Genomic DNA, 27,095 nt, shown 5'->3' with positions numbered 1-27,095 from the left:
ATTATACCTGTAATATCATTTTTTTTTTCTGAAAAATATGAGTGAAAAATGTTTTTTTTTTCTTCCCTTAATACTCTCTTTTTGCTACTCTCTTTTAATAATTTTTAAATAAAAAATATATTAAAATACATTTCAAAATTATTATTTTTAGCACGTATGTTAGTTACTTATTTTTTATTTAAACCCTTCTAAAATTACTGATAATAAAAAATATTATTTAACATCGCGAGAAGTCTGATCTAAAGTATTTGAGATCTATTTATAATTTAGAATTTATTCGAAACATAATATTTATAAGTGGTTAAAAATTTTTCATTTTTACAGAAAGAAAAAGAGAACAGAAGAGAAAGAGAAGAAAGAATTAATATTAACTTATTACAAATTATGTTCTATATGAATCAAATGTACTGTAAGTGGTATTAAGAACATTTTTATCGTCAATAAAGAATTCTTGAGAATTCAGCTAATTTCTTATCAAAGTTTTATAACATTTCTATGTGAAATAATTAACTACAATTTAGACAATTTAATGAACCGACGGAAAGCAAGGTTCTCTCGAGAGGCAAACTCACGGGGGTCTATTGAGAGAAATATAGTGAAGTTTTATGCTCGAGTGTTATTAAAAATCCAGTTCGATCCTAGTCCTTGAAGTAGAAAGTAAAAACCAGCAAATTTCAACTACTTCGAAGATACCTGATAATTTCGCTTTTAAATGATAGAAACTTTAAGTAATGTTAATCTATTATATATCTTGCATTTATTTCTCGATATTAATCTCTTTTTTCTGATGCAACGTCGAAGCTTGACGTTAATTGATGCGTTATCGAAAAATACTTATTCTTTATTCGACAAAAGTTGCTAATGATCAAACGACATGTCCGATTTGATGGATTAAAAATGTATAGGATTAAGATTATCGGACAACAGCGCGATAAAAAATATTCACTTGCTTAAACTGACAAGTTCATTCGAATGTTATTAATCATTCATAATAAAATAGAACTCGCGCTATTTTGACTGATCACCGATACTTAATGTCTGTATTTTTAGAAAGCATGTGGAAAAAATATGAAGAAAACTTGTTAAATTTATCAAACTTTTGAAAAAAAGAAAAAATTCTATAACTTATTTAACACCTCCAAATTAAAACTGTCGACAAGAAAAAACTTATCGCCTCTCAGTCATCACACTTCCATCGTCGCGTGCAAACCGCGTGTATAATTGATTTTATATCGATCGTTCTCGCATTTCGCAGAAATCTGAACTTATTTACTCTTTACTTGTTTTCGATATAGTTTATAATTTTGTTTTCCATCGCGACAGATATTTAGACATCAAGTATGTACGTTGGATTTTGCACGGTGAAAAACGAAAAATGTCTAATCGTCAACGAAGACCTGCGGCATGCCGCGTCTGCGCGACGTTTGCACCCCTTCCTAAACAGGGGAGAGCGCAGCCCTCTATATATTTCATGGGAGCACGAGACTCGGGGCACTCCACGCGTTTTTCCACGACGTGTTCCATCAACAAGTCTAAGGAAACCGCGATCAATCAGTTTCTCCCCCCCCCCCCCCCCTTGAAGAACGAAACTCGCATTGGCATCTATTGGTACCAGGCACCGTACACTAGGAGCTGCGACATAATGACACTTTTCGGTTCATCGATCGTGATCGTTCTCATCGGCGTGGCCGCTTACGCGGCGGCCGGACCCATTCAGGTAAAGCATACCCCTCATTCATCGCGGCTAAAGTAAACTTTAGTGAGATACCTTTTTTAGCTCTTTACTCCAATAAATAATTCTTTAATTGATTGATGTGACAAATTTACATAGCTGTGTCCAACAACTAATATAAGTTAAAATTGTAAAATTATGCGTATATTTGATTTATTAAACATTAATGGATTGAAAAAACTTTTTATTTTTCTTTAAATATAAATTTTTAGGTTAAAGAAAGTTTAAGTAAAAATTTTGAAAAGAGATTTGAGAGTTTTTAAAAAAGAGAAGAGAAAAAAATAATCATTATATTAAAATGTTAAATTTAAAATATTTCTTTTTGCAAAAATTGCTATGTCATACATATTGACTTTCGTAATATTTATAACAATAATTATATTATAGGATAAAATATAATTTTTACACATTGGATTGTTGATAGTGAATTTATTTGTCTTTGTCGTAAGTTGTAAGCGTTCTGTATACCAAACTTTTTATATTCAAAAGGTCAAGTAAAAATCACATCGCAGTTAAAATTTTTAGTATAATTGATTTTAAAAATGCAATAAAGTTTCATTTATCATAAAAAAATATGGATAATATAAAAATAATATATATCGTAACGCATGAAATTAAACATAAAATATCGGTCATATTTTGCACATGCATAGAGGGATTTTTTCAAATCTGTGCATCCTTTGTGCTATGAAATTTCAATTCTCGCAGTCATGCATAGCAAAGGGATCAAGGAATAACAACAAAATACCAAATTTTTGCTTTTCTGTCGTGAGCAGCGATGTGTGATGACGTACAATATTGCAAGTAAAAAGCAAAATGCGCAGAGATTGCCGCGTCAATGACTTTTATAAATATTATACCACACGAGCAATTTGCGAATATCGTTCAAAACAACTTTTTTTTTCACCATTTGGCCAAATGAGAAATTAATAGCCTAGGGCACGATCAATGGAAATCATCCGTATCAGATAAAAAAATATATCAAATTTTTCTTTCGTTATGAAAATAAAATATCCAACTTTTTATCGCGTCACGTTAAAGATAAATTGTTAAACTTAGTAATTAAATTCAATGTATTGCAATACGCACTGCAGTACGCTTTAATTTGTAACAAGCCTGTGCAACAGGCGCGTATTCGCACTGTCAATCATTATAATTTCGAATAACAGAGCGAACGGGTGTTACATTGGACAAACTGTTTATTTGTCAATTTCGACAATCGCGCTTTATACATTGACGGGATTGAATTTCATTCGACTTTACAAGCGCCATTGGGGTGTAATTAATTTCGTCGAAACACGTCTATCACATTAAAACGAATATAATTGAGTGATAAAGTATGAATTGGATATTGCATGAATTGGATATTACTTTCAGATTAAATCAACAAGTCAAGTTTATTAATATTTTTAAAGATTTTAAAAAAAAAGATTTATTTTTATTTTTTGAACAATTCAATAAAAATAAATCAACTTAAACTATCGATCAGCATTAAATTATTGCAAACAACATTTACTAAACATTTATTATTAATACGTTTATACTTACAAAGAATTAAATAATTTTTATAAAATATAATCGCGTCTTTTTCTCAAGTCATTCACAGTGTGTTAGTTTAATAAAAACTTATTTATAAGCGCTGCTTATTTAACGCTCAATTTCCGGCGGAAAGTAGGCGAGACTACTACAATCAAATTGAAAATTTTCCTGCTTTACTAAGGAGAGCCTGAACTTTTTGCGAGAAAATTTTTGCATAAAGAGGCGCGACAAAGGGGAAAACGTTTTACAGCGCTCACGATGTAATTACGGTTTCCGCTTCGAAAATCCGTTTGAGCCGTCCTTGAGCGTATTAATCGCGTATTAATCCTCCCGTTAAATCTCCCAAGGGGCTTTCGTCATCTGTTTGTCGTGCGCTTTATTCGATAATCCATCCAGTGAGAAGGGAGAAGGGTGCGCCTCGTTGCATTCGCAACTTGTTGCATCGGATCGTCGCGCGCGACGTTCCTTCGGAGTAGACGCGACACGCGACGCCAAATAGTCTTCTCGCCTGCCATTCTCCTGCCTCGACCTTTTACTCTTGTCGGGACATTATCTCGACACGAGACTACTCAATGGCCCTCGCCGCTCCCGTGGCTTTCCGCCGGATGAGAGCCGTGAAGTCGGGTTATACGCGACATATCGGAGTGGACTCCACTTTGCCATGTCACTCTGCACTTCCGCAGATTGAAGCGAAGATTGACCTCGGCTTGATATCGGTTTTTCGATAAAAACGTCCTTGCCGTCAGTCGGGAATTGTAAAGCGGCATTTTTACATTTCTGATACGCTGATACGGTGAAGATATATCATAAAAGAAAAAGGAGCGTGTCGATTCGTCGTACAAAAGCGTATAATATTCACAGCCACTTCGTCATTATGCTTTTCTTCTGTGGACAGGCAAGATTTCCTTCTTCTTTGTAGAAAGAAAAAGAATGTAAATAAAAGAAAGGAAAGAAAAGGAAAATTGATGCATTATATTTAAATAATTACATATTTAGATCGTTACGCTCGCATATAAATTCTTACCTTTGAATGAAATGTCAATAAAATTGTCTTTAATGCAGTACTCTCCGTTCCTCTCCTTCGGCGAAGGTAGCTTTTAGCCTTGAACCTTACTCATTGTTTCATTTGAAATAAAAATAACAAATTCGTAACAAAAAATTGTCCGCCTTCATTTCTGTGACCATTCATCGGGGATAGAAAATGTCTGAGGACAAGGAGAGCTTTTAGAGCAAGAAAATACTGTATACTTCTCACGATTTCTCCTGCATATTTCATTCTACGATATTATCAGCTGTCTCCAATGCAAAAGCTCGAAGCAAGTGGGTAAAAAAAAAACGTACACGCGAGATTGTAATTTGCAAGGACATTCGCGATAGCCGGCTTCCAGACGGCGGGGAGATGCTCGCGCGAAGCTAGCCGGAAGATAGCCGAAACGGGTTAATTAAAGCTCGAACGATGTATACGTGCGTGACCGTGTGTGTGTGTTCTCTCCCGCAACGAAAAGTTTTCCCATGCATACTAATGATACCTGTGAGGCAACACGTGATCTACACTCGGGATGACAGTTGGACCCGCGATCCAAAGCAACGCGGTTGCATATATGCGCGAGGATAACGGTGTTCCCGTAATTCCCGTAATTCCGCTCTCCTCGTGAATCTCATCCAACAACCTTGTGCGGCGAATACGAATTCAATCTTCTAAATCGACGATATCAAAGCATATTTCATATTTCTTTCGTTGAATGTAGTAAAAAACGCGTATCTGTTTTTTAAAAGTATTGTAAGTTTATCGCAAATATGGAACATTCAAGCGCAATTGCAAACAATATGATTATTAATATTAGATAGATGCATTTGTTTTTAGGGTTTGATATAATTGTTTGTAAATTTCCTAACTGGAAAAATAAGTAATTAAGTAAAAATACAGATATTATTTTGTTATATGTAATTATAATAAATAAATAATTATGTAACGTTTATTATATTTGTTAAATTTGCACTTTTTGCAATCTTTACGCTTGATGAAAATGGAATTTTCTAAATTTTTTTATCAAATTTTTAATAATGTTTTAATAAAAATTAATAATCCTTGCTTTATTTAAAATGCAAATTTTAATTCGCGATCGTTGCGAATAAGATAAGTTACAACGTGTAACTAGCTAACGTGCGCTGTTTTTGAAAGATAATTACATCTTCGTCGACTGATCGTCAAACACTTATTTAAAATATAACGAAACTTCATTAGCTACATCAATTTAACTACTAACCGCAACACTCGTCAAGTTATACTACAGCTCATACTGTTAGTAACGATAAGTAACGGTGCGTGATGAGAAACGCGATTTCATCAGGGCACGATCGAACCTACATCGTCGCCGTCGGCGACGTTTGCTTTTAAGAGCGAAATTAAATCCATAAAATTTTCCGACCTTCAGCGTTTTGCGATGTACGGAGAAATTTCATTTTTCCTCCTTTTGCTTACTATCCCGGCACGTTACGGAAGATTACAGCTTCGGAAGGCCTCCAAGCGAAATTTCACAAAATTATATACGATTATATCGCTAAAATCGTATCATTCCACTCAGGAAGAAGGAGAGAAAAAGTGAAAAAGTACATCAGTTGTCCGTGCGTTGCGTAACGCGTAACTTCCGATTTTTATCGAATTTATCTATCGGTGATTTCGTGAACGAGGTATAAGTTTTGGAAACGGAAAAGATTACTTGATGATTTTCGAGCTGGGAGGAAAAAAGCGAGATCTGTCAAGCAAGATCTCCGATATGACGTCGGTCTTAACTCTTCGTCGCCTTAACTCTTGTAATTAGTTGCGCGAGTCAAGTAAATGATATAATGACGAGTTTTACCGTAATATATCGATCTGTTCGCGGAATGGTGCATTCAGGGCCGACCTCGCTGGTGTAAAGGGTCTATCGAGTCTTACAAAGGACAGTCTTACAAAGGACAGTATTAATACTAAACGAAGCAATTAAAAGCAGGAAAGTGTGATAATCTTTTACAAGGAATTCCCAAGGCTTCCTCACAAAAGCTATAATTAAATAACAACTGATGAACGAATTAATTTTTCATGGTTTAAAAAAAAAAAAAAAAAAAAAGAACGAATTGCATTTATAATGCGATATTAACTTCAATTTTTTTTTTTTTTTCAATTTCTATTATGCAGAAAGCACGATAGATTTATGAGAGGATGTGAAAAGTGTGGAAAAGAAAAATAATATCGTGAATTGTTGTAAGATCGAGAAAGTAATATTGAAGCCAACGAATTAGCATTCGTCGACGTGACTGTCACGTTTTTTCAATTTAGCCAAAGAAGGCTCTGGAGAAATTTACATTCTCCTCTATGTTTATAATGCACCTGTCGCGCGAAGGAAAAAGCGTCGTATGGTTGATTCGATCCGATAATGTAAGGTCGAGTACCATATGGAGAACGAAGTTTTAATTAGCATAATGCAACCTCGTGGCAAGCACGATAAGCTGTCGACGATAAAGACGACGATCATGTGCCGTGTCGTCACGTCGAAAACGGTCTTAACATGATTCTTATAGTTCTTGATCTTAAGGTTTGCATATTTGATGGTACAAGATGATTTTTGTCCTTTTTTGTTCTTTAACTCTGATCATTGCGATATATACGTACGATCTTACGATCGATATTAAATAAATGGAGCTGAAACAAAAGTTAAACTTTTCCTGGAAATAAATAATCTATTGTGTAGATTTAGATCTGTGTGTCGAACTGGTAGCATTAATAATACTTGGTATTAACAATAAGATAAAACAATAAGATAAATTCGATATTTAAATAGAATAGAGCTACATCACGCGATGCATTCTGCAATTTTAATTAGAAAGAGAAGTAGATAAATTCCCTTATGCTATATCAATTATTACTTTAAAACACTTTGTATATAATTTTTATTAATAAAAATGATTAAGAAAAATTCAGGTCTCTTATTTAACTTTTTATATAATAATTATTAATAATAATATAAATTATATTGATCAAGTTTCTAAATTATAGAAGAAAATATCTATTATATGTTTATATAATCAAAATTAAAATATCAATTTTGTTTTATTATATTTAAATTAAAAGTTTAATATTTTTATTTTATTCATAAAAAATTAAAATGTCACTTAATATCAGAGTTTCACATGCGACATTTTTATCAGTATTTTTTAGAAAAATATAAAAAATAAAATTAAATCATGTTTGTAGTTATATTTTTTTTTTTTTATAAACACTGTAATAAATGCAAAGTAGTGATTTGCGAATGACGATGCAAAGTGTAATAATTTAATAATGAAAGTAAGATGCTTGTGGCTGCAATTAGGATGATAAAACCCTAGAGAAGCCTGTGTGGCTACAATTAAAAAGTTTCCTTTGTTCATAGTTGCAAGCTGGGCCGAATACACTGCAACGGGACGAATACGGACCACTAGGATTGACGGATTTCTTGGCAAGACCTTGGGAAGATCGAAGTAAGTATTCGTCAAGAAAAAAAAGACTATTCTCATCATATTAGGAAAGAAGAACATTTCCGAGAGAACACCTTAGTGTCTACATGGCAAATATTAGTTTCCATGTAGACACTAATTAACTGAAACTGAACTCGAAAAAATATAAAGAAAGTTATAAGTTTTAATAAACCAAGAAATATATATACTCTAGAGACATATACATGTATTTTATTTATATGTATATATATATATATATATATATATATATGTGTATATATATATATATATATATATAATTTATTACTGCTCTGTTATAATTGCACTATTATAATTAAATTATTCTTTCGTTGTATATAACATTTTTTAATTATGTGAAATATTAAATTTCTTTGGTCCCTCTTTTTCATTTGTTTCTTATTTCTTTCGAAATAATGAAGAAAAAGCGCATTTCTAGAAAGCAATGACAGAATTTGAGCATATGGAGATAACTCGCAAATATTTGCGTTAAATATATTATGGAATAATTTTTACATTTCGCATCGTAGAAACGGTAAATTGGAAACTTGACGTGAATAAATAGACGAATGAATTATGCCTAACCCAATATATATCGCGCGACAGAGATCAACAGACGTGAATAAAATAAAATAAAATAAAAACATACAAACACACATACAAATCGTCCTACTTAACAGAAAAAAAAAAAAATTTTAAACGCTGGAAACTTTTTACAAATACACGCGATTGACGCGTTAGATAATTCGCTACTTTAACTTTTATCTTAAATTATTAGCGCGTACGCATCATCTAATTATATAGTGAATTATGTATTATCATGGGAGAGAAAATGATGCGTGATCGATACAGCACCGAGGCTACTATACATAAATTATATTTCTTTGCCCTTTGATGTATTACTTCTACGCTATCCGATCTGTCATCGGAATTGCGTGTCAAAAGATTGATTCGATATGGATATACATCTTGTACTTACATTATAGACTTCAATTAATTACTTGTAGGAGTGTCAATCGATCATATTAACATATCGCTTAACATTACTTGACCATAAATACGAAATGAAATTAATTAAAACTAATTAAGTGATTAATTAATGTCAGAAAAGAGAACAAGTAAATATATTATTGCAAATAGGAAAGTTATTGAAAAAGAAATAAAATTTTTCAAAAGTAAGAAAATGGACTCTTGTCATTCATTGAAATATAAATTGAAATACAGATTTATAAATAAAATACAATTCTTGACTCTCCGTATTTTAAGTATTTGTATTCCTTCTGTATTTGTTTTCTTTCTCTTAGAAAATGTTACAATTTCAAATGTAACATTTTCTAAGAGAAGGAAAAAGCTAATATTTTTCTTTATTCTTTGTAGAAAGATAACATTTAAAAAATGGAAAAGTACTATGAAGTTAAATAACATGTATGAGATAAATTTTTCTAGAATTTTTAGAAGAAAATAATAGAATATTAGAACTTTTTTTACTGATTGTTATTTATGGACAATATTATTTATTAATAAAATAAAGCGTGGGTATTACTTCAGACAATTGTGATTGGAAATTTAATTATAGAATGTATATTGCTTCGTAGAATTAATGTGTTAAAATTAAATAAGAGAATAAATAGTATGTATAGAATAGATGAGTGCTTATACGTACATCGAATATTATCATGGTAGATAAAAAGAAGCATGGTTTATAGAAGTATGGTTTATGACGCTTATTATGGTGCATCCTTCTGACTGCGTTTTATGGCTCGATTAGAGCATTACGATCGGTGATTCAAAGGCTATAAGGTTGCCTCTGCAGAACGCCCACACTTATCTGGGAAACGATACAGTTAATTCGATTACAACAATTTGATTAACGCTCAACTTCAATCAACTTCAAAAATGTATGTCCATAAACAAGAAATATGACACACGTAAATATTTGAATGAAATAATCACAGTGCAATACCTACGTCATTTTGGAATACTAACAAACAGACGAAATTTTTTTAAAATAAGAAATATTAATATTAATATTAGAAATATTATTATTATTATTATTATTATTATTATTATTATTATTATTATTATTATTATTAGAAATATTAATATTATAAGAAGTTTATACATAAGGATTTTATTTATAAATTATTATTTTAAAGTTAAAGAATTAAATATGTAGAATATGTATTTGTACAAGTTGTATTTTTTAGAAATCTGATTTTAATCGATTTTTTATACTGTGCTATGACCAGGGATCCGGATCGGACCGAAATCGAAACCGATAACCGGATCGTAATTATTTCAGTTGGATCGAAACTGAAAACCTGAAATATTAGGCAGGCTAATGGATCGGAACGGTAACCGCACCGAAAATTTTTTTTTTCGGGATTTTGGTTCGATTTTCGGTCCAGTTTTCGGTTCGAATTTGCTAAATATTTTATAAGGCGGGATCTACAGTAAAGTCGCAAAGTCGTAATAGCGATCATACTCGCGATAGTCAATCAAAGAGTTCTGATTGGCCGTTGCGACTAATATTACGATCGCTATTGCGACTTTGCGATCTATTGTAAACCCCACTTAAGAATTATTTATTTGGGGGAATTGAAAAATCGCTAATGGTAGCTCATTAAATTGTTCGAAGCCCAAATGCCCATATGTGTATGGTGATGCAAAAATTTCCGCGCTCCTGTGCACTTGAAACTAGAAACAGAGTAGTACACTTTTATTCTATAAATCTATAGTTCCTTTAATCCGTGTTATAGAGTATTCCATAGATAGATATAATAAGAATAAATTGCAATCCCATTTACAAGTTTCAAGAAGAAACCTCCCATGATTTATTGTGATTAACTTTTTCTTCAATAAACATGATTTTTTTTTTATAATATGCGACTTATTATACTTGTATTTTTTTTATGCAAATTAAATTTTACAATAGATAATTATACATCCATAACCGTAACCGAGACCGAAAAAGATCGAAATTCAAACGATTACGGTCATCGTTATCGGTAAAAAGACGAAACCGAAACCGAAACCGAAAATTTGATATAGCTTCGGACCGTAACCATAACCGGATCGAAATTTCATTTCGATCCGGATCTCTGGCTATGACGTTCCATGTTCCAACATATTTTCTTGCTCAACCGAATTCACGCGCAAAGCTAAATAATAAATTCATAGTCGACAATAGAGATTGCGTTTTTCAACGGAATATCTCGAACTTTTATTAATATTTGGAGTATGATCAAAACTGGTGTAACAATGAAACATTTATATGCGTGGCAACGCGTTGATACTTCAAATACCCGTCATTTATTCACATTGTCATCTCGATCCTTTTTTGACTTCTATCTTCCTTGTACTGCGCATACTACGCGTTTGTCATTCATTGTGTATTTTCATATTAGATCGCGTTATTAATCATTTATTTGGCGCACGTGCGTCCAGCGGTTTGGATATAATCATTGTGCCAAACTAAAAGTTTCGCGCAGACCGGCCGAGCTTTAACAACTCGCCTGGGAAATTTACCAGCTCTTTATTCTCATAATTCTCGCGGAGGAAATTTCGCGCGCTGAAAATTTTCGTGGAAACATGCCACGTGTGAAATATTCGCCGTGCGTGCGGATTGTTCGTAAAATCGCGCAACCAACGTCGACAGGAGGTAAGCGTGATAACAGTTTAGGTGTGAAAATTCGCTAATGTTTGCGCGCATGCCACGCCATTGTTTGTTGCATGGTTTTGTTGCACCCATGGGGGCAACTCCGACTTTTATTATCAATTATACGATAAAATTCACCTCACGCGACGCTACGATGACTTCGATAAATGCATGTGTTACTTTATATACACGATGTGATAAAGAACTTAAGGAAATCAATATGTTTTTTTTTTTTGCAATAATAACTGGAAAACTATTGTCGGATGATATCAATCAATATGATTTTGCATGTATTTGTTGTAATTATAAATAATATTTTTAGTTTTTAATTATATAAATTATAGTTTTCTTTACGCGTCTGTAAAAATATTATTGAAATGACTTGGCAAGGTCAAATATTATTATTCTTCCAAACATTAATTTATGGCGCATGTCATAGATGGTCGCACAAATCATAATTGTAAATCGACATTGAGAGTAAACGTGAAATGAAGATTGAAACTACTGAAGCATGTATTGTAATTTCGGTGAAATTTAGATTTTGATACAAAATTAATCCCTCTATATTTATTGTATTCTGCATGTTTACTATTAATTTATTCGGCTCAATGCAAATGCGATATGAATATTTCAATGTAATTAATAGCGTAATAAATATTCACCAAAAGTATCAATTTCGTTCCCCGAATAGAAAGCCGTAGTAATTTCTCTCTTTTATCATTGTAGAGACGAACCAGGACACGAAGCGAAACTTGGACCAGATCGGCGGTGGACATCTCGTGAGAAATGCTGACAAGCAATTGAAACGTTTATTAGATGGCGAAGAGGGTCGCTTGACTCAATATTTAGATTCCGTCAATGACGAGCAAATACTCGACGCGAGCCCCGAGGAGGGACTTTTGGCGGATCGATTTCGTAATGGAATTCTTTTTAATTCTTCCATCAATCCAACGGCGTTCGTGAATGCAATGAATCCCAAGCTAAATGCCGGTCAAACAAATAATAAATTATTCATGAATCAACTTATCGATGACATTCCGTACAATGCAGATAGACGAATTGCTAGAACTCTAGATCAGATCGGTGGCGGGCATCTGTTGAGAAATTTGGACCAGATCGGTGGCGGACATTTGGTGAGAAATCTAGATCAGATCGGTGGCGGACATTTGGTGAGAAATCTAGATCAGATCGATGGCGGACATTTGGTGAGAAATCTGGATCAGATCGGTGGCGGACATTTGGTGAGAAATCTAGATCAGATCGATGGCGGACATTTGGTGAGAAATCTGGATCAGATCGGTGGCGGACATTTGGTGAGAAATCTAGATCAGATCGGTGGCGGACATTTGGTGAGAAATCTAGATCAGATCGGTGGCGGACATTTGGTGAGAAATCTAGATCAGATCGGTGGCGGACATTTGGTGAGAAATCTAGATCAGATCGGTGGCGGACATTTGGTGAGAAATCTAGATCAGATCGGCGGTGGAAATCTGGTTAGAGGTATCAATTATCTGAACGCAGAAATGAAAGAGCGCGATGCTCAACCTGTGAGTGCTTCGGAGAAACTACATTTTATGCGAAATCTGAATCAGATCGGAGGTGGAAATCTTGTGAGACACTTGGATCAGATCGGAGGCGGAAACCTCTTGCGAAACTTAGATCAGATTGGCGGCGCAAATCTCGTGAGAAGCTTGAATTGATTATGCTTGATTGATGCCTGATGGATCAGTATGCAGGATGAGGAAAAGGGATGTAGAACGGCTTAGAAGTGATTGCATTAAGAATGCGGAAGAGCTCCTATATTGATTTTTAATTTTAGTTACTGTGATTTTTTCTGAGTTCTAATTATCTAACATGTATATTCTAAAGAATTAATCCTATGTAAAGAAATCGAACAATTGCATTTAATAAAACATGCAATCGGAACATGCAGTTTTGTTTTAATTAAATCCATCGCATAATAAGCGGAGCAATTCAATTAAAATTAAAAAAAAGTATATAGAAAGCAACAACATCTATAAATTATACAAATTCGCATTTTTTATTTTTTACCGTTTAATTCTGAAAAATTATTTTTTCAGTATCGTGTTTCTATGCTTTTATAAGCAATAAGACACATTAACAATATGCAAATTAAAATAACTTTTAAAGTCAAATTAGATTTAAATATATGTTTTGTAACATAATTTAAAACAAAACTAAAATGAAAAGTGTTTTATAATTTTTACACACATATATATATATATATATATATTTTATTTTACAAAATTTCTTCTAATATATGTAACTCATAAAATATATTATGCTATTTTTAAAACACTTTTTAAATATATTCACAGTTTAGTCAACCTATTGGCTCGTCGTATAAAAAATCAAATATTTTAATGTTATGTATATATTTTAATGTTATGAGAAAGCTACGATTCGAACGTTATATTGCTTCTCCTTACATTTTTTGTTCTTTAAGTTGCTCGAAAGAGATAATAAAGTTTTATTTGGTACGTCTGTTCTCTTCAAATCGATATCTTCATTCTTCAATCGTCCTAAGTTTCCAGAATATTGTCCAGTCTTCCATTAAAATCAACATAGACATACGACTTTCTGAAATTTTCAAGGTCTGAGTGGAAGCCATCTGTGGCGACCTCAGGGACGCCGAGGGTTGGATTCATTATCTGGAACAACCTTTGGTGAAAGCAAGAGGTTTATACCTTTCAGGTAAATTGTTATCGATACGCATATTCAATATCTGATAATAAATGTCTGATAGTAATGTAAGCTCACTTAAGTAAAGAGCTCTTGTATTCCATTAAATAGATTTTTTTATTAAGATATATTTTCCGTTAAATTTATCAATATATATCAAGCAGTTCAGAGTTTACACTAAACATTTGATGCAAATATTTATTATTACTTAGATTTATTCATGATGCAAATTACAACTTTTTTACAAATCAATTATTGCGAATTAATATATACTTTTTAAAGATATTATTTACATTAATTTCTTGGTTTAAAAATTCATCTGTTATTTTCTCGCGGTTTTATTATATTTATAAAATAATAATTAAATAATTAATATATTAATTAAAACATTTTAATATCTGAAAAACTAGTTTCAATGATTGCCAAAGAGAGAAGATGTTCCGCATGACGTAACATCAAATAATTATTGCCCGGAAAATCGAATTAACAATTTTAAAAAAATTATTTAATCAGGAAATACAAAAATGCAAATTTATTTATAGCAAATTAATTGAAACTTATCACGAACTCAATTAAAATTCATCGCGATGTAATATAAATTTAATGTTCATTAAATTTATACGCTCTTATTAACTTTAATACATAAAATAGCGTGTGCAAAACAATTTTCTTTGTTTTCAGAAATATGCAATCTTCTCGACAAATAGAACGAAATAATGCATCTTTGAATCTATTTCAAAATTACATCTTGTTTGAATAGAAAATATTTATCTGGGTTTCATTTCATATAGCTATTATTTTTATTTTTATCTTTATTTTCAAAGCAACCGCGATATCATTTCTTCATGCTCGAATGAGATTATTTTTAATATAATAAAAAAAAAACTATTGCATTGCCAGTTATTTGCTATATATACATATATATAGTTTGTAACGTTTATTTCTTCCCCCGCGATCTCGTCACTTTTATATGTATTTATCTATCTATTCCGATAACAAATCATCTCGTGTTGTTTGTTTAAACAACCACGCAAGAGAATCGATTTTATCAAATCCGATATATACGCTTTTCTTTCATGTTTTCATTAGAAGTTCTAGTATAAACACGATCTTAATTTTCCAGTTGATTTTTACAAATATTAATTTCGACCTATATCTAATATTCGATGTCACTGAACAATAAAAAAAAAAAAAGATAAAAGCAGAAACGAATATCGAGATTGCAATCGCGCAAACCCCTTTTTATATCTCATTATCGTCGTCGACAATCTCTTTTTCCAAGTCTAATCATATCCAATTACGATTACTTGTATTGCAACTATTTTCAAGTGACATTTTGAAGAAAATAATGGATTTAAGTAAATTTGAATGTTAATAGGATATCAAAAGGAACGGGAGTAAAGCATTTCCAACATTTTGAACTATTGTTATTTCACACCGATCCGATAAAACGTATATTCTATACGTCTCTCGCCTTTTCGCCCCAACGCTATCGTTTTTTATAAACGCCGGATGTCAGATATCGCTGATATTCAGTTACGTTCGTCCGAGTTTTGTTGAAAAAAGAAAAATAATGAAAGGAATGTCTATTGCAAACCTCGCTTCTGGCTAATCTGACCAGCATAAGCATATCTATATTTCCTTCATTGTATCTGACTTATTTCGTCGTTAACTCCTTCTCCCATTTTCGTTTCTAAAACTATCTGCAACATTTATTGTAATATTATTTATTGGCATAACATATTCGCATATCTATGTACATACATAAAAATAAACAATTTTATGTTTAGAAAATCTTATAAAAATTGTAAAATAAAGCAATATTTTTCTAATTTGAAAAACAAATTAAGAAAATAAAGAATATAAAATTTTATTTAAATTCCATATTTTCTCTTTTATAGAGATGTAGAATTGATTTAAATCTCTCTGAAACTTTATTGCGTTTTCGAAACAAGTATCATTTATTATTTTAACGTTCCGTTCTGAAATAAAATGTTCGAGAATAAACGAGTTACTCTCTCAGATTCGTTACAGTGTATCCATTATTACAGGCGAGCGATTGCAATAAACGAACGGCCTGGTTATTTCGACGAGATCGACCGATCGGTATTCGATCATTTCTCAAAGAGGAACATTGACGAGATCGATACCTCGTTCGATAATTTCTTCAAGCGGAACTTCGACGAGATCGACAGTTCTTTCGGATTTGTCAAGAGGCTCAATAATTATCTGGCAAACAAACAGCGACATTAATTGAAACAGGGAGAAAACGGGAGGAGAGAGAGAGTAACGAAACGAAGGGCGAAGGGAAACAGAAGAGCAGTGAGGAACGTTAGAGAACATGAGAATTGTACACGCTCATTCTATTTTGAAGACCTCATTTAATCTATGCAAAATTTCACAAGATATTCGATATCGAAAATCATCCCTTTGCCGTCGCTGTTCTTTAATGGCTACAAATTCAAGATCTTCGAACTTACTGCATGCAAAACATAATTGTAAAATGATATTTCAAGCGAAATCAAAACATCTTTGGGCTAATACGATTACATATTATTTGATATAATTTTTTCTTTTTTTATACGCAGAAAATGTTTTAAACGAAAATTCTAGAGGATGAACTAAGAAAAACAATAGTTGTTTTATTTACAAACTATTAACGATTACTATGTATTTAATATTATAAAAATATTATAAAAAATTATAAAAATCTTTATCGAATTCGGTGATGATAAATAAACTTCGGTAATGATAAATAAACTATGATATATATTTCAATTAGTTTTAAAATAGTTTTTTTTACTGAAATTGTTTTATAATATATTTTCTTGTATATATATATATATATATATATATATATATATAGATAGATATTTTACATATTATATATTTAATATATAGAACAACGTTAACAATAATATATATTCTCAAAGTATTTAATACTAAAAGTTAAATACTGACAGTCAGGCCTATCACAAATTTTGTATAATAAAAATAGAATCCGTAATCAGTAGGACATTCATTAGTTCATCCTTCTATGAATCAAACAAAATTGAAAAAAGTTAGGAAACTTTATTAAATCCTTAATTACATTCACGGACGTTTTCTGCAAAATCTACAAAATTGTTTAAAATGCATGAAAATGGATTAGTTACCATTTATTTCAAAGTATAGTCGTTAAATAAAATAAGATAATTGAATTTACTTCTAAAATAGTTTTACATATTCTCACTGTGAGTCTTCACTTTTCAAAACACGTTGCGTCGTTAAAATAACTAACTTACCTCCAGATATAAACGGCGTGTATATATAACGACGTTAATGTATAATTAATTGTATATTAATTCAATTCAAATGTGTGAATCTCAGAATTATATGACGCAAACTTGAATACTCAAACTGACTAAATGTTAAGAAGAAAAATAGCTGGGATGTAAACATATAATATATCGTCCCTCTTCAAGAAAATTCGTTCAAGAAATAGCTTCAATTCAATGAAAATACTCGAAATATTTTTATTTCTAAAACATAATTCCAACAAAGATATTCCTTCTCTCTTTGTAATTTAAAAACAATTTAAAATTTTCGTCATTTTGACGAAATTTGATGAATTAGAGATCAAATTAAATGTATCATGTGATTTGTCCTCTCTATTCGTATGTCATTCTGTAAATGTAAATGTACCTAAATAAAGAGAATGTTAATAAATTCCTGGCTGAAGAGGTGACCTAAGAAGGTTGCAAATGTCAGTCACAAAAATATTTAAAAAATATAATTTTTTAAGTGCTTTTAAAAAGAAAAGCATAAAATTATTTTGTTAGATACAATAGTTTTTTGTTTAATATAAATATTTAATATAAATAGCATGCAAATATTGTTTTATTATATATTTTGTTTTATTATATATTTTGTGCTGCTATTTTGTACTACTATGTATTATAGCCTATTTTAATGAACAATTATTTCTTAAAAATATGACATTTGCAGTCTTTTTATCTTCATTCATCATTTCTCTTCATACTCCTATTACATATATATTTGTATATATAAATTTCAAGATTAAAAAAAATCAATTTTTTAATACAATTGTAGTATTCTATACAATAAATATAATATGTCAACTACATAGAAATATCTTTTCAAACACAAAAAACATTTGTTTATCTATTTGTCTTATTTTACAATCACAATTTTTTGCGTTTTTGTAAACAAAGACAATCATCACAAAAAAAGAAATCAAAAGGAATAATAAACTAAAAAAAAAAAAAAAAAAAAACAGATACAACAGGTTTAATCGACAATCATTCTAAGTTGCACTTCCAGGAGGGTCGGAAGCCAATAGCCTTTTCATCAGTTGCAGGTCTCGGATCATTCAACAATTGTACTTCCGGATAAGCGGATGTACGTGGTCGTTCTTGTCTCTCAGGCATTGTTACGTTTGAGAGATTAGCGATTTCGTATGACTGCGACTTAAGAAACCTCGAATTTGTAATAAAATTGTGCGGTTGAGAATCCTTTGATCCTATAGAAGCATTTGTTGATATCCGCAACTTCTTCGGTGTTCGCGGAGGATCTGATAGCTGTGGTTGTTGCTGCGATTGTCCCTTTCTCGCCGTCATGAGGAGATTCTTCACTTCCTCATTGATGTCAGTTGGTGTCTCAATTCGCACGCTCTTCATATTGTGATTCATTCGTACTAGCTAAGAAAACAACACCTTTAATTAGATATTACATCTTGTAAACAAATTTAAATATAAATTTCAGTATACGACTTTAGAATGAATCTTAAATTTATTGAAAGTTTTGTTTCTTATAAGAGTCCAATAACATATATAACAATCCTGACACAAGAAATCAATATGTTTCGATGATTTAGATAATATTTTACATGTGATATTAGAATTAAACTGTGAACAGTTAATAAAAGAATTTTTTTACTTTTTTTTAAATAAATATTCAAATCAATTTAGTAATATATATTCTAGAATTTTATCTAATAATTTTATAATATCTTTTTATTTTTTAGCTGTTTTAATTTGCAAGAATTATTCCAAGAGAGAGGAAAGAATTTCAATAAAATTCAGTACTTCTTAAATTAAAAATAAAAATTTGGTCATTTATTTATTTAATCGTTAAAATAACTACACCTCGATCAACTCTTCCTCCAGTTTAGAATAACGTCGCAGTAACAGGCCTACTTTCGAACTCAGATTTGTTAAGTGATCAGTAATAAACAATTCTTTGGCAATGTCCTCCTTCATCTGTACGAACAATTTTATTAAAAATTACTATGTTGTATTATTTAATTGTATTATTTAATTGTAAAGATAATTTAAAATACCTGATCCATTCCTTCGGATACTTTCGAGCTGATGTAATCGAGGCTCGCACGTGATTCAGAAATCTATTAAATAGCAACGTATTACTTGAAATATATTATAAAAATTAATTTCATGCAAGATAAATATTTCAACTAAACATATGCATGTCATAAATTAAAGAAAATGTAATGTATCATTTGATTTTGCGTGAAATGTATTACGATTGAATTAAATCTATCGGCTTCGGCCATGATCTGATAATGTGCTCTCATCACTCGGAAAAACTGAAATGTTATTGAAATTATTTACATATATAATTGAGCAGTATTTATTAAATATAAATAATAATTAAATTATAATAAATTATATATTTATTTCAGGGATTTAAATATGACAGATATCTTTATTTTTTTAATAAAAAGATATATAGAAAATATTCCTGTGTTTATATAAATTATATAAAATATATAAAAGTAATGTTAAATGTGACTTACGCGTTGACACATGTACAACACAACTGTCGCGTTTATCATCGCAAAGATTATGCTAGTAAAAAAGCGATATATCATATACATGATTATCTTTATCGAATATCACGACTAAAAGCAATTTTGTTCAATTAACTTGAATATTACAATCGTTTTTTGACAATGTTAAGAAATAACGAATTAAAAATTTTTCTCTATTTGCATAACAATCTGCCAAAAATTCCAGATTCAGCTGAAGTTTGACGAAGGTAATCAAAAACGAGTTATTGCGAGAAAATGAGATAATCATTCATATTAATAATATCAAATTAATATTTATATTAACATTTTAATTAATAAATATCAATAATATTTAATAAAACAATATTTCAAAAAAAAAAAATAAAATTCAACACACAAACAAAAACTAAATTAGAGACAACAAATTAAGCTAAAAATTTCGTTTTAAATATCTACACTAATTAAATCAAGTAAGTCAATTCGAATTTACCGGAAGTTACCTATAAACAGGTGAGTTTTTTAATTCATCGATAAATTAATCGCATTATGCGCAAACGCTGCTTTTACAGAGCCTAATTTCATCATATTACGTTCAAAGAAAAATAATATTTATTATTAATAATAATGTAAAATAAGAATAATCCTAAGAGAATAATAAAAATAATATGATATAAGGTAATATAAAATGACGATATGCAAGTATTTAATAAAAGAAGAATATCGAGAAAAATGCAGACGGCGCAACGGGCGGAAAGAGCGGATCTCAGCGATAACTTCGCGAAATGCGGTGACTTTCGTCCCGTTGGTAGCGCCCGGCGGCGAGATCTCAGGTTGGCGGCACTGTGCTGTCAGAGTGCATTCGAGTGTCCGTCGGGCAGCGAGCGCGCAGTGGTGAGACACTGTGCGCGACAGTGCGTGCGTGCGTGCGCGTCCCGCCCGTGGTATCAGCAAAAATATGCAAAAGTATGAGAAGCTCGAGAAAATAGGAGAAGGTGAGAGCTGTTCGCGGGACCAGAGTCGCGGGAGACGAACGTCATCCGGCGCGACGCGCCGCGCCTCCCCCCCCTTTCTCTTTCTCCCTCGCCGCGCGGTGTGCGTCGCGCGACTTCCTCCTCCTCCTCCTCCTCCTCCTCGTTCATTCTGTCAACACAACGCCGAAGACCGCGCTGTACGCTACTAATCCTCTCCGATTGGAATTTCTTTTCTTTCCAGGCACTTATGGCACCGTATTCAAAGCCAAGAATCGCGAGACACACGAAATCGTCGCGCTGAAGCGGGTGCGACTGGATGATGACGATGAAGTAGGTAGTGCTCTCCCCCCCTCCCCTCCCCTCTGGATCTGTCCCTCTTTCTCTTCTTTTTTTTTCCTTTCTTTTTCTTTCTTTCTCCCCTCGCGCGAACCCTTCGTCGTAATCCCCACCTGCTGTTTTGCCGCGACACCGGCGTTCCGATTAATCTAATTAATCGATCGCTCGCGCGCTTTATTTATAACGCGACGCTCGCCTCGTGTCACGTCGAAAATAATTCTCACGACGAAGGCCGGCGCGCGGGTCTCCTTGATATCAACGTCTTATCGCTCGTGTGCTCTTTATATTATCCAAGGGTGTACCGTCGTCAGCTCTACGGGAGATCTGTCTTCTGAAGGAACTCAAGCATAAAAATATAGTTCGTCTCTATGACGTGCTGCACAGCGACAAGAAGCTCACCTTGGTGTTTGAGCACTGCGATCAAGATCTCAAGAAGTACTTCGACAGTCTGAATGGCGAGATTGATTTGGATGTCGTTAAATCATTCCTGTAAGGCACTTATTTTGAAATTCATTTAGCAAAATGTAATTGTAAATTCACATTTTTTTCAGATATCAATTGTTAAGAGGACTAGCTTTCTGTCACAGCCGAAATGTTCTGCACAGAGATCTCAAACCACAGAACTTACTCATCAATAAGGTAAAGTTGCAATAGTTTCTACATTAATATTTAATAATCTTAATTCTCTTAAGAAAAAAAAATCTCTTGTCTTATAATTTTTTATAACTATTTATTATACATTTATATATTGAATTAAACAGATAATTATTCACAGAACGGGGAGCTGAAGCTCGCAGATTTTGGATTAGCAAGAGCATTCGGTATTCCTGTAAAATGTTACTCGGCGGAAGTTGTTACATTATGGTACCGTCCCCCAGATGTTCTTTTCGGAGCGAAATTATATACAACGTCCATTGACATGTGGAGCGCGGGATGTATATTTGCCGGTAATTGTTTCATGATTATTTCCTCTCTGAAAAGATTTAGTCGATTATTGACAAAATTTTTTATACGTACAACACGCACACATATTCAAGAATATGTGTGCTTTTAAAAAGTGAAATTAATTCCAAGTTCTTCTTTAAAACAAATTATTAATTTTTCTTTTGTAATATGAAGCAAAATACTAATGTTTTGTCTCTCAATATATCATAGAATTAGCGAATGCCGGCAGACCGCTCTTTCCCGGATCGGATGTAGATGATCAATTGAAAAGAATATTCAAAATGCTGGGTACACCAACCGAGGAGACATGGCCAGATCTAACGACACTTCCTGACTACAAACCATTCCCACAATACCATCCCACACAAGGACTAGCGCAGGTTACACCTAAACTCACTTCAAGAGGCAAAGACTTACTCCAGGTAAATCATCATTTATTTGAATTATTGAAACAGCATAATAGCAAAACATAAATGCAGGTATCTAGCTTATAGAAAATATATTATTCGAACAATATATTTACAATTAAACTACTCTGTAAATATTAATAAATCTATAATGATCTAACGATTTAATAAACAAAGAAAAATGCAAAATAAAAGACATAATGAGACTAGAGTGCTAATAATTTAGAGTGATATCAAAATATAAATATCTATGCAGTAAATGACAGCGAAAATAATGTCAACAGCGTTACTTGATACATGTATGTGTATATACAAAAGAAATTAAGTTCGCGATTCAAGAATTGATTTAAAAAGATCGAAAATATTATACAAATAAAAATCTCTAAAAAAAGATAGAAAATTGTTTTTGTAAAGGTCTTGTGTCTTTGAAAATAGAAAATATATCGAAAAATCACATTATAAAAAAACAATCTTTTAGAAGTATAAGCATTAGCAATATAAGCTCTTTTATATGAAATCGCGAATTGTTTTTGATTGTATGATATCTGATTGATGTATAGAGATTATTAGTGTGTAATCCGGCCCTACGATTGTCGGCGGAGGAAGCGATGACACATCCGTACTTCAACGACTTGAACCCTGCCATAAAAAACGACCGATGCCAATAGCGAGTCATTCCTCTTAGCTTAAACCGACCGAAAGCATGCCATGGCGCGTACGAAGCGCAGCGATCAAAAAGTGGAAAAGAAAACGCTTTGGCAATGATCATTTGTTAATATATATATATAAAATGAATTTGGATGATCACCCCGCGAGAAGAAGACACCGACTAGTCCTGTCGTTTTACAATGATGACAAGGAAGAATCGATAAATCGTTAATTTTACTAGCTGACGGCAACTTCTTCGTATCGAAAGTAAAAATTCTACGGTCGACGGAAAGGAAAGATGCGACAGTTAATTCGCTATCCAAGTCGCGACTGACGAATATGAGAATTTTATGCGAGTTTGAGTAGCATATTAAGCGCAATTTATTTATTATTAAATAATTATATCAATAAATCGATATCTTAAATAAGCCTTACTTATTGATCTTATCTCCCCCCCCCCTCCCCCATCCTAATTATGTCCACTTTCTACATCGCATCGAAATGAAATCTGTGCGCTTCCTGGAGTTTCTCAATTTTGTCTTCTCTTCTCTCTTTCCAATACAAACCGAGAATCATAGTCGTAATCAAACCACAAGTGCCAGATAAGGCGGCTACACTTAACAAAATCAACTTGCTGGGCGTGACGAACAGTTGGGCCTTCCATCTCGATGGTTCGGCGATAGGATTTGGTATCACGACCATCTGAGAATTAGGAATGATCTGTGGCCACTCGCGTGACTTGCCGCCAACCTGAAAAAGAAAAAAAGATATATTTTTCAAAAATATTCTATAATATTCAAAATTTTATCAAAATCAAGTTATATCAGAACTATTTAATATTACAAATGATCAACTAATGTGTATACACATGTATCATCTAAAATCATAATTCTATTTAGTAAAATAGAAAATGAAGCTTCTTCATTCTCAAAAAAATTTAGTCTTGATTCACATTAATGTAATCTTGAAAGTCAAGTATTTCTATGTATTTGTATACGTACCCCTATCGTAAGAGCGTCCACAAAATTGGGCGTTCTTCCTAAACCGAAGGTGGTGTACGGCAAATTAAGCGAAAAATGTGCACTTTGAGGTAACTGTGCAGCAATCGCATTGCGAGGACTGCCGTCCTGTGTGGTGGTTCTATATGCGATTGATGGTCCTGGTAGATTGGTACCATAAGTTCTTTTTTTCTTGCCGAGCGAACCTGGCGAAATGGGATACATACTGTTGGTACGTCCAGTGAGCACCATCACCTTAACGAAATTAGCGTCATAATCCAGACTGTTCTTGAACGCCGCGGTGCGATAGACGTTGTCTGTCTTGTTGAACTCGACCAGAATCACATCGAGAATACCGTCCTGATAGAAGTCATAGAATACCGCCATCGCGGTCTTATTGTAGAATGGGTTCAATGCTTGCCATTTGACTTCAAAGGTACGATTGAAACCGGCACAATTGTTGCACGCCACATTCTGCAATAGAAACGATTGCGCGTGTTTTGTGGATTGCAGAGTCGCTAGTAGATCCGGATAACCATCCATGTTGAAATCACCACCGCGTAAAGTAATGGTCTCCGTGTAACGCTGACCATTGGGCTTCACAAAACCCCACAGGACGTTATTGGGGTCGCGGAAATTCACTTGCAAATTGTGCCAGCCATTTAAGTACATCATTATCGCGCAATTGGTGCAGGTCTCATCTAAGCATAATGGCAAAAGAAGAGCCATTTTTCCAGTAAGCTCAACATCTAGATAAAGAGTCTGTCCGATTTCCCCTTTAAAATGTTCATCGACTGATATATTATACGGGAGATCAATGTAGTGGGAAAAATTGAATCCTTGCTCCGTACCCAACCATATCTCGAAGTACTTTGTCGTGGTCACTACAAGATCTGGTAAAAAATCGCTGTTTAAATCCAGAAAGGCATTTGAGTGTGGATTTCTTACAGGCTCTAGCTCATGCTCTAACTTCGTACTACTCTCTTTACGCATGTAGATTTTAGTTGGATCGGTCCTGTTCTCATTGAATACCCAATACACCCTTTTACCATGCTTATCCACTCCGAAAAGATCAATTATCATGTCTTGATTATAATCAAATGCTAGTGGCTCATTGTGCATTTCTATAGGTGGCTTCCACTCGTTGCTGCAGTTCAAATGACCGTTTCCACCCCATAATATGTGCGCGTTGATGAGCTTCTTCTCGCGGTTGAACGTTGTCACCAAGATGTCCATAAAAACATCACCGTCAAAGTCACCCGGTACCACGCTAGTCACATTGTCCCTGAATGAGCAATGTAGATCCGGCGCAGGGCGCAGCAGAGGTTCCTGCTCAGCCGCCAGGAATATTTCCACTGTCTTACCATCTTTACGCAGCATGAAAACGTCTGTCAGTTCGTCGGAATTGAAGTCACCGAACGCCGCTGGCATACCATCCAGCACGTTTCCGAACACAGCGGGCGTTATGTCGCTGCATCTCGCCGCCGAGACGAGTGTGACAAGGCAGATGAATGTTCGAAACCACAACATAATTTACATCCCAACGAATTACCTGTAACAAATATGTATTTTAATATGCAAACTAACAAAATAAATATCACTTTACTGCACCACTATATTAAAATTTTCTTTATATAAATATTTGCAAAATGTTTTAATATCAAAAATATGTAAAATGGATAATTAGCTTTTTAATTTATATATAATTATAAATTCAATAATTAACTTTGCCTTTGCTATCAAATACATGTCATTTGCTTTCAAATATGTCTATTTTTTAACAAATGCTTGCAATATAACTAGCTAAAGTTAAAACATTGGGCACCAAGATCTAGTCATGATCAAATATATCTTGTATATTTAAAAAATTTTCTTTTACTTTCGCCAAACTTCAAACATATATCTATTTTATATCAAATATGAGTTTATATTAATTTACTTATAAAAAATAAACATATAGACAATCTAATATATATACAAATATTATATATTATATATTTTGCTATTAAATCTAACAAAGCTCTCTGAATCGAAACAATAACAAAAACTTGAATTAATTTTATTTTGTATAAAATAATATATTATAGTACTGAAAATAACAAAGATATCAGAATTGTTCTTAAGATTTTCTTTAAATTACAAATCAATATTGTAGAAAATTACCAATTATTCCATCGATATTGTTATAGTACAATACATCAATATCAGTCCTTCGAAAGTAGGTTTTATAAGATTAAACAAATAATATATTTCAACAAATCAGTAATTTCAAAGGAAATCACGTAATTGATTTAAACTGCTAATAATAATGGTTTGCTCGCAATTTTGCAATTGTGATGAACAATAATACGAAACAGGTGACATCATTCTTTTATCTCTAGGCATTTAACCTAAAAATAGTATGAAAGTCGCAAACGAATGCAAGCAACGGAATAAAGTAATAATTTTCTACAGTGCTTGTACTTACGTTCATAAATTACAATAACAAAAAAATGTAACGGACTTTGATAAACGAATAAGTATATTCCAAGAATGTACTACGTTGTGCAACGCACAAGCCAGCTCACTATGTCCAACATATCTGACAATCAAATATATATACACGGTGTCGCAAAAACAGCTCCCCCGATGACGTGTATCTAAATTTCGTACCTGTGTATATTTATCATGACAAGTTTATCATTAAAAATCAATAATCTTGTGCAAAATTCGTAATTATAAAATTTAAACAACTCATAATATATTAATTTTATGATTTATCATTATTCTGATGTTTCTGAATATATATATATTTATGAGTATATGTGTATATAACATTTAATTTCATGCAGTTTTAAATGAAATTGATGAATGAATTT

At 32.5% G+C, this 27,095-nt stretch overlaps 4 protein-coding genes across 7 annotated transcripts; 2 read left to right on the top strand and 2 right to left on the bottom strand.

The window, feature by feature from the left end:
* Window positions 1-1,463: 1,463 nt before the first annotated feature.
* Window positions 1,464-13,346, top strand: LOC148934745 (uncharacterized). Its single transcript, XM_089084166.1, has 3 exons — window positions 1,464-1,717; window positions 7,681-7,768; window positions 12,147-13,346. The coding sequence occupies exons 1-3, from the start codon at window positions 1,472-1,474 to the stop codon at window positions 13,118-13,120; spliced, it is 1,308 nt and encodes a 435-aa protein (XP_088940292.1). The 5' UTR covers window positions 1,464-1,471; the 3' UTR covers window positions 13,121-13,346.
* Window positions 13,347-18,182: 4,836 nt separating this feature from the next.
* On the bottom strand, window positions 18,183-20,805 carry LOC105426221 (uncharacterized). 3 transcript variants are annotated; one of them, XM_011637345.3, is made up of 5 exons: window positions 19,939-20,472; window positions 19,666-19,728; window positions 19,465-19,527; window positions 19,271-19,384; window positions 18,183-18,823 (listed from the first exon to the last, which is right to left on the bottom strand). In XM_011637345.3, exons 1-5 carry the CDS (start codon window positions 20,017-20,019, stop codon window positions 18,425-18,427), a joined length of 720 nt encoding a protein of 239 aa, XP_011635647.2. In that variant the 5' UTR covers window positions 20,020-20,472; the 3' UTR covers window positions 18,183-18,424. The 3 variants fall into 3 exon arrangements, with proteins under 3 accessions (XP_011635647.2, XP_088940294.1, XP_011635648.2); XM_089084168.1 differs by lacking the exons at window positions 19,666-19,728; window positions 19,939-20,472 and adding an exon at window positions 20,670-20,805; XM_011637346.3 differs by lacking the exon at window positions 19,666-19,728.
* Cdk5 (cyclin-dependent kinase 5) lies at window positions 20,784-23,667 on the top strand. The gene is made up of 7 exons (XM_089084167.1): window positions 20,784-20,924; window positions 21,145-21,233; window positions 21,535-21,728; window positions 21,791-21,878; window positions 22,015-22,186; window positions 22,395-22,606; window positions 23,152-23,667. Exons 1-7 carry the CDS (start codon window positions 20,888-20,890, stop codon window positions 23,257-23,259), a joined length of 900 nt encoding a protein of 299 aa, XP_088940293.1. The 5' UTR covers window positions 20,784-20,887; the 3' UTR covers window positions 23,260-23,667.
* On the bottom strand, window positions 21,945-26,861 carry LOC105426222 (T-cell immunomodulatory protein). 2 transcript variants are annotated; one of them, XR_016141169.1, is made up of 4 exons: window positions 26,705-26,861; window positions 24,241-25,789; window positions 23,675-23,989; window positions 21,945-22,212 (listed from the first exon to the last, which is right to left on the bottom strand). XR_016141169.1 is itself a non-coding variant. In XM_011637347.3 (3 exons), exons 2-3 carry the CDS (start codon window positions 25,765-25,767, stop codon window positions 23,726-23,728), a joined length of 1,791 nt encoding a protein of 596 aa, XP_011635649.1. In that variant the 5' UTR covers window positions 25,768-25,789; window positions 26,705-26,861; the 3' UTR covers window positions 22,598-23,725. The 2 variants fall into 2 exon arrangements, 1 of the variants encoding a protein (XP_011635649.1); XM_011637347.3 differs by lacking the exon at window positions 21,945-22,212 and having other exon boundaries at window positions 22,598-23,989.
* Between the last annotated feature and the right edge of the window lie 234 nt (window positions 26,862-27,095).

This window comes from Pogonomyrmex barbatus, unplaced genomic scaffold, assembly GCF_055798465.1.
Source record: "Pogonomyrmex barbatus isolate J1 unplaced genomic scaffold, ASM5579846v1 scaffold8, whole genome shotgun sequence".
Taxonomy (NCBI): Eukaryota; Metazoa; Arthropoda; class Insecta; order Hymenoptera; family Formicidae; genus Pogonomyrmex; species Pogonomyrmex barbatus.
Note: the sequence above shows the minus strand (reverse complement) of the source record. Positions and strands in the feature narration are given on the sequence as shown.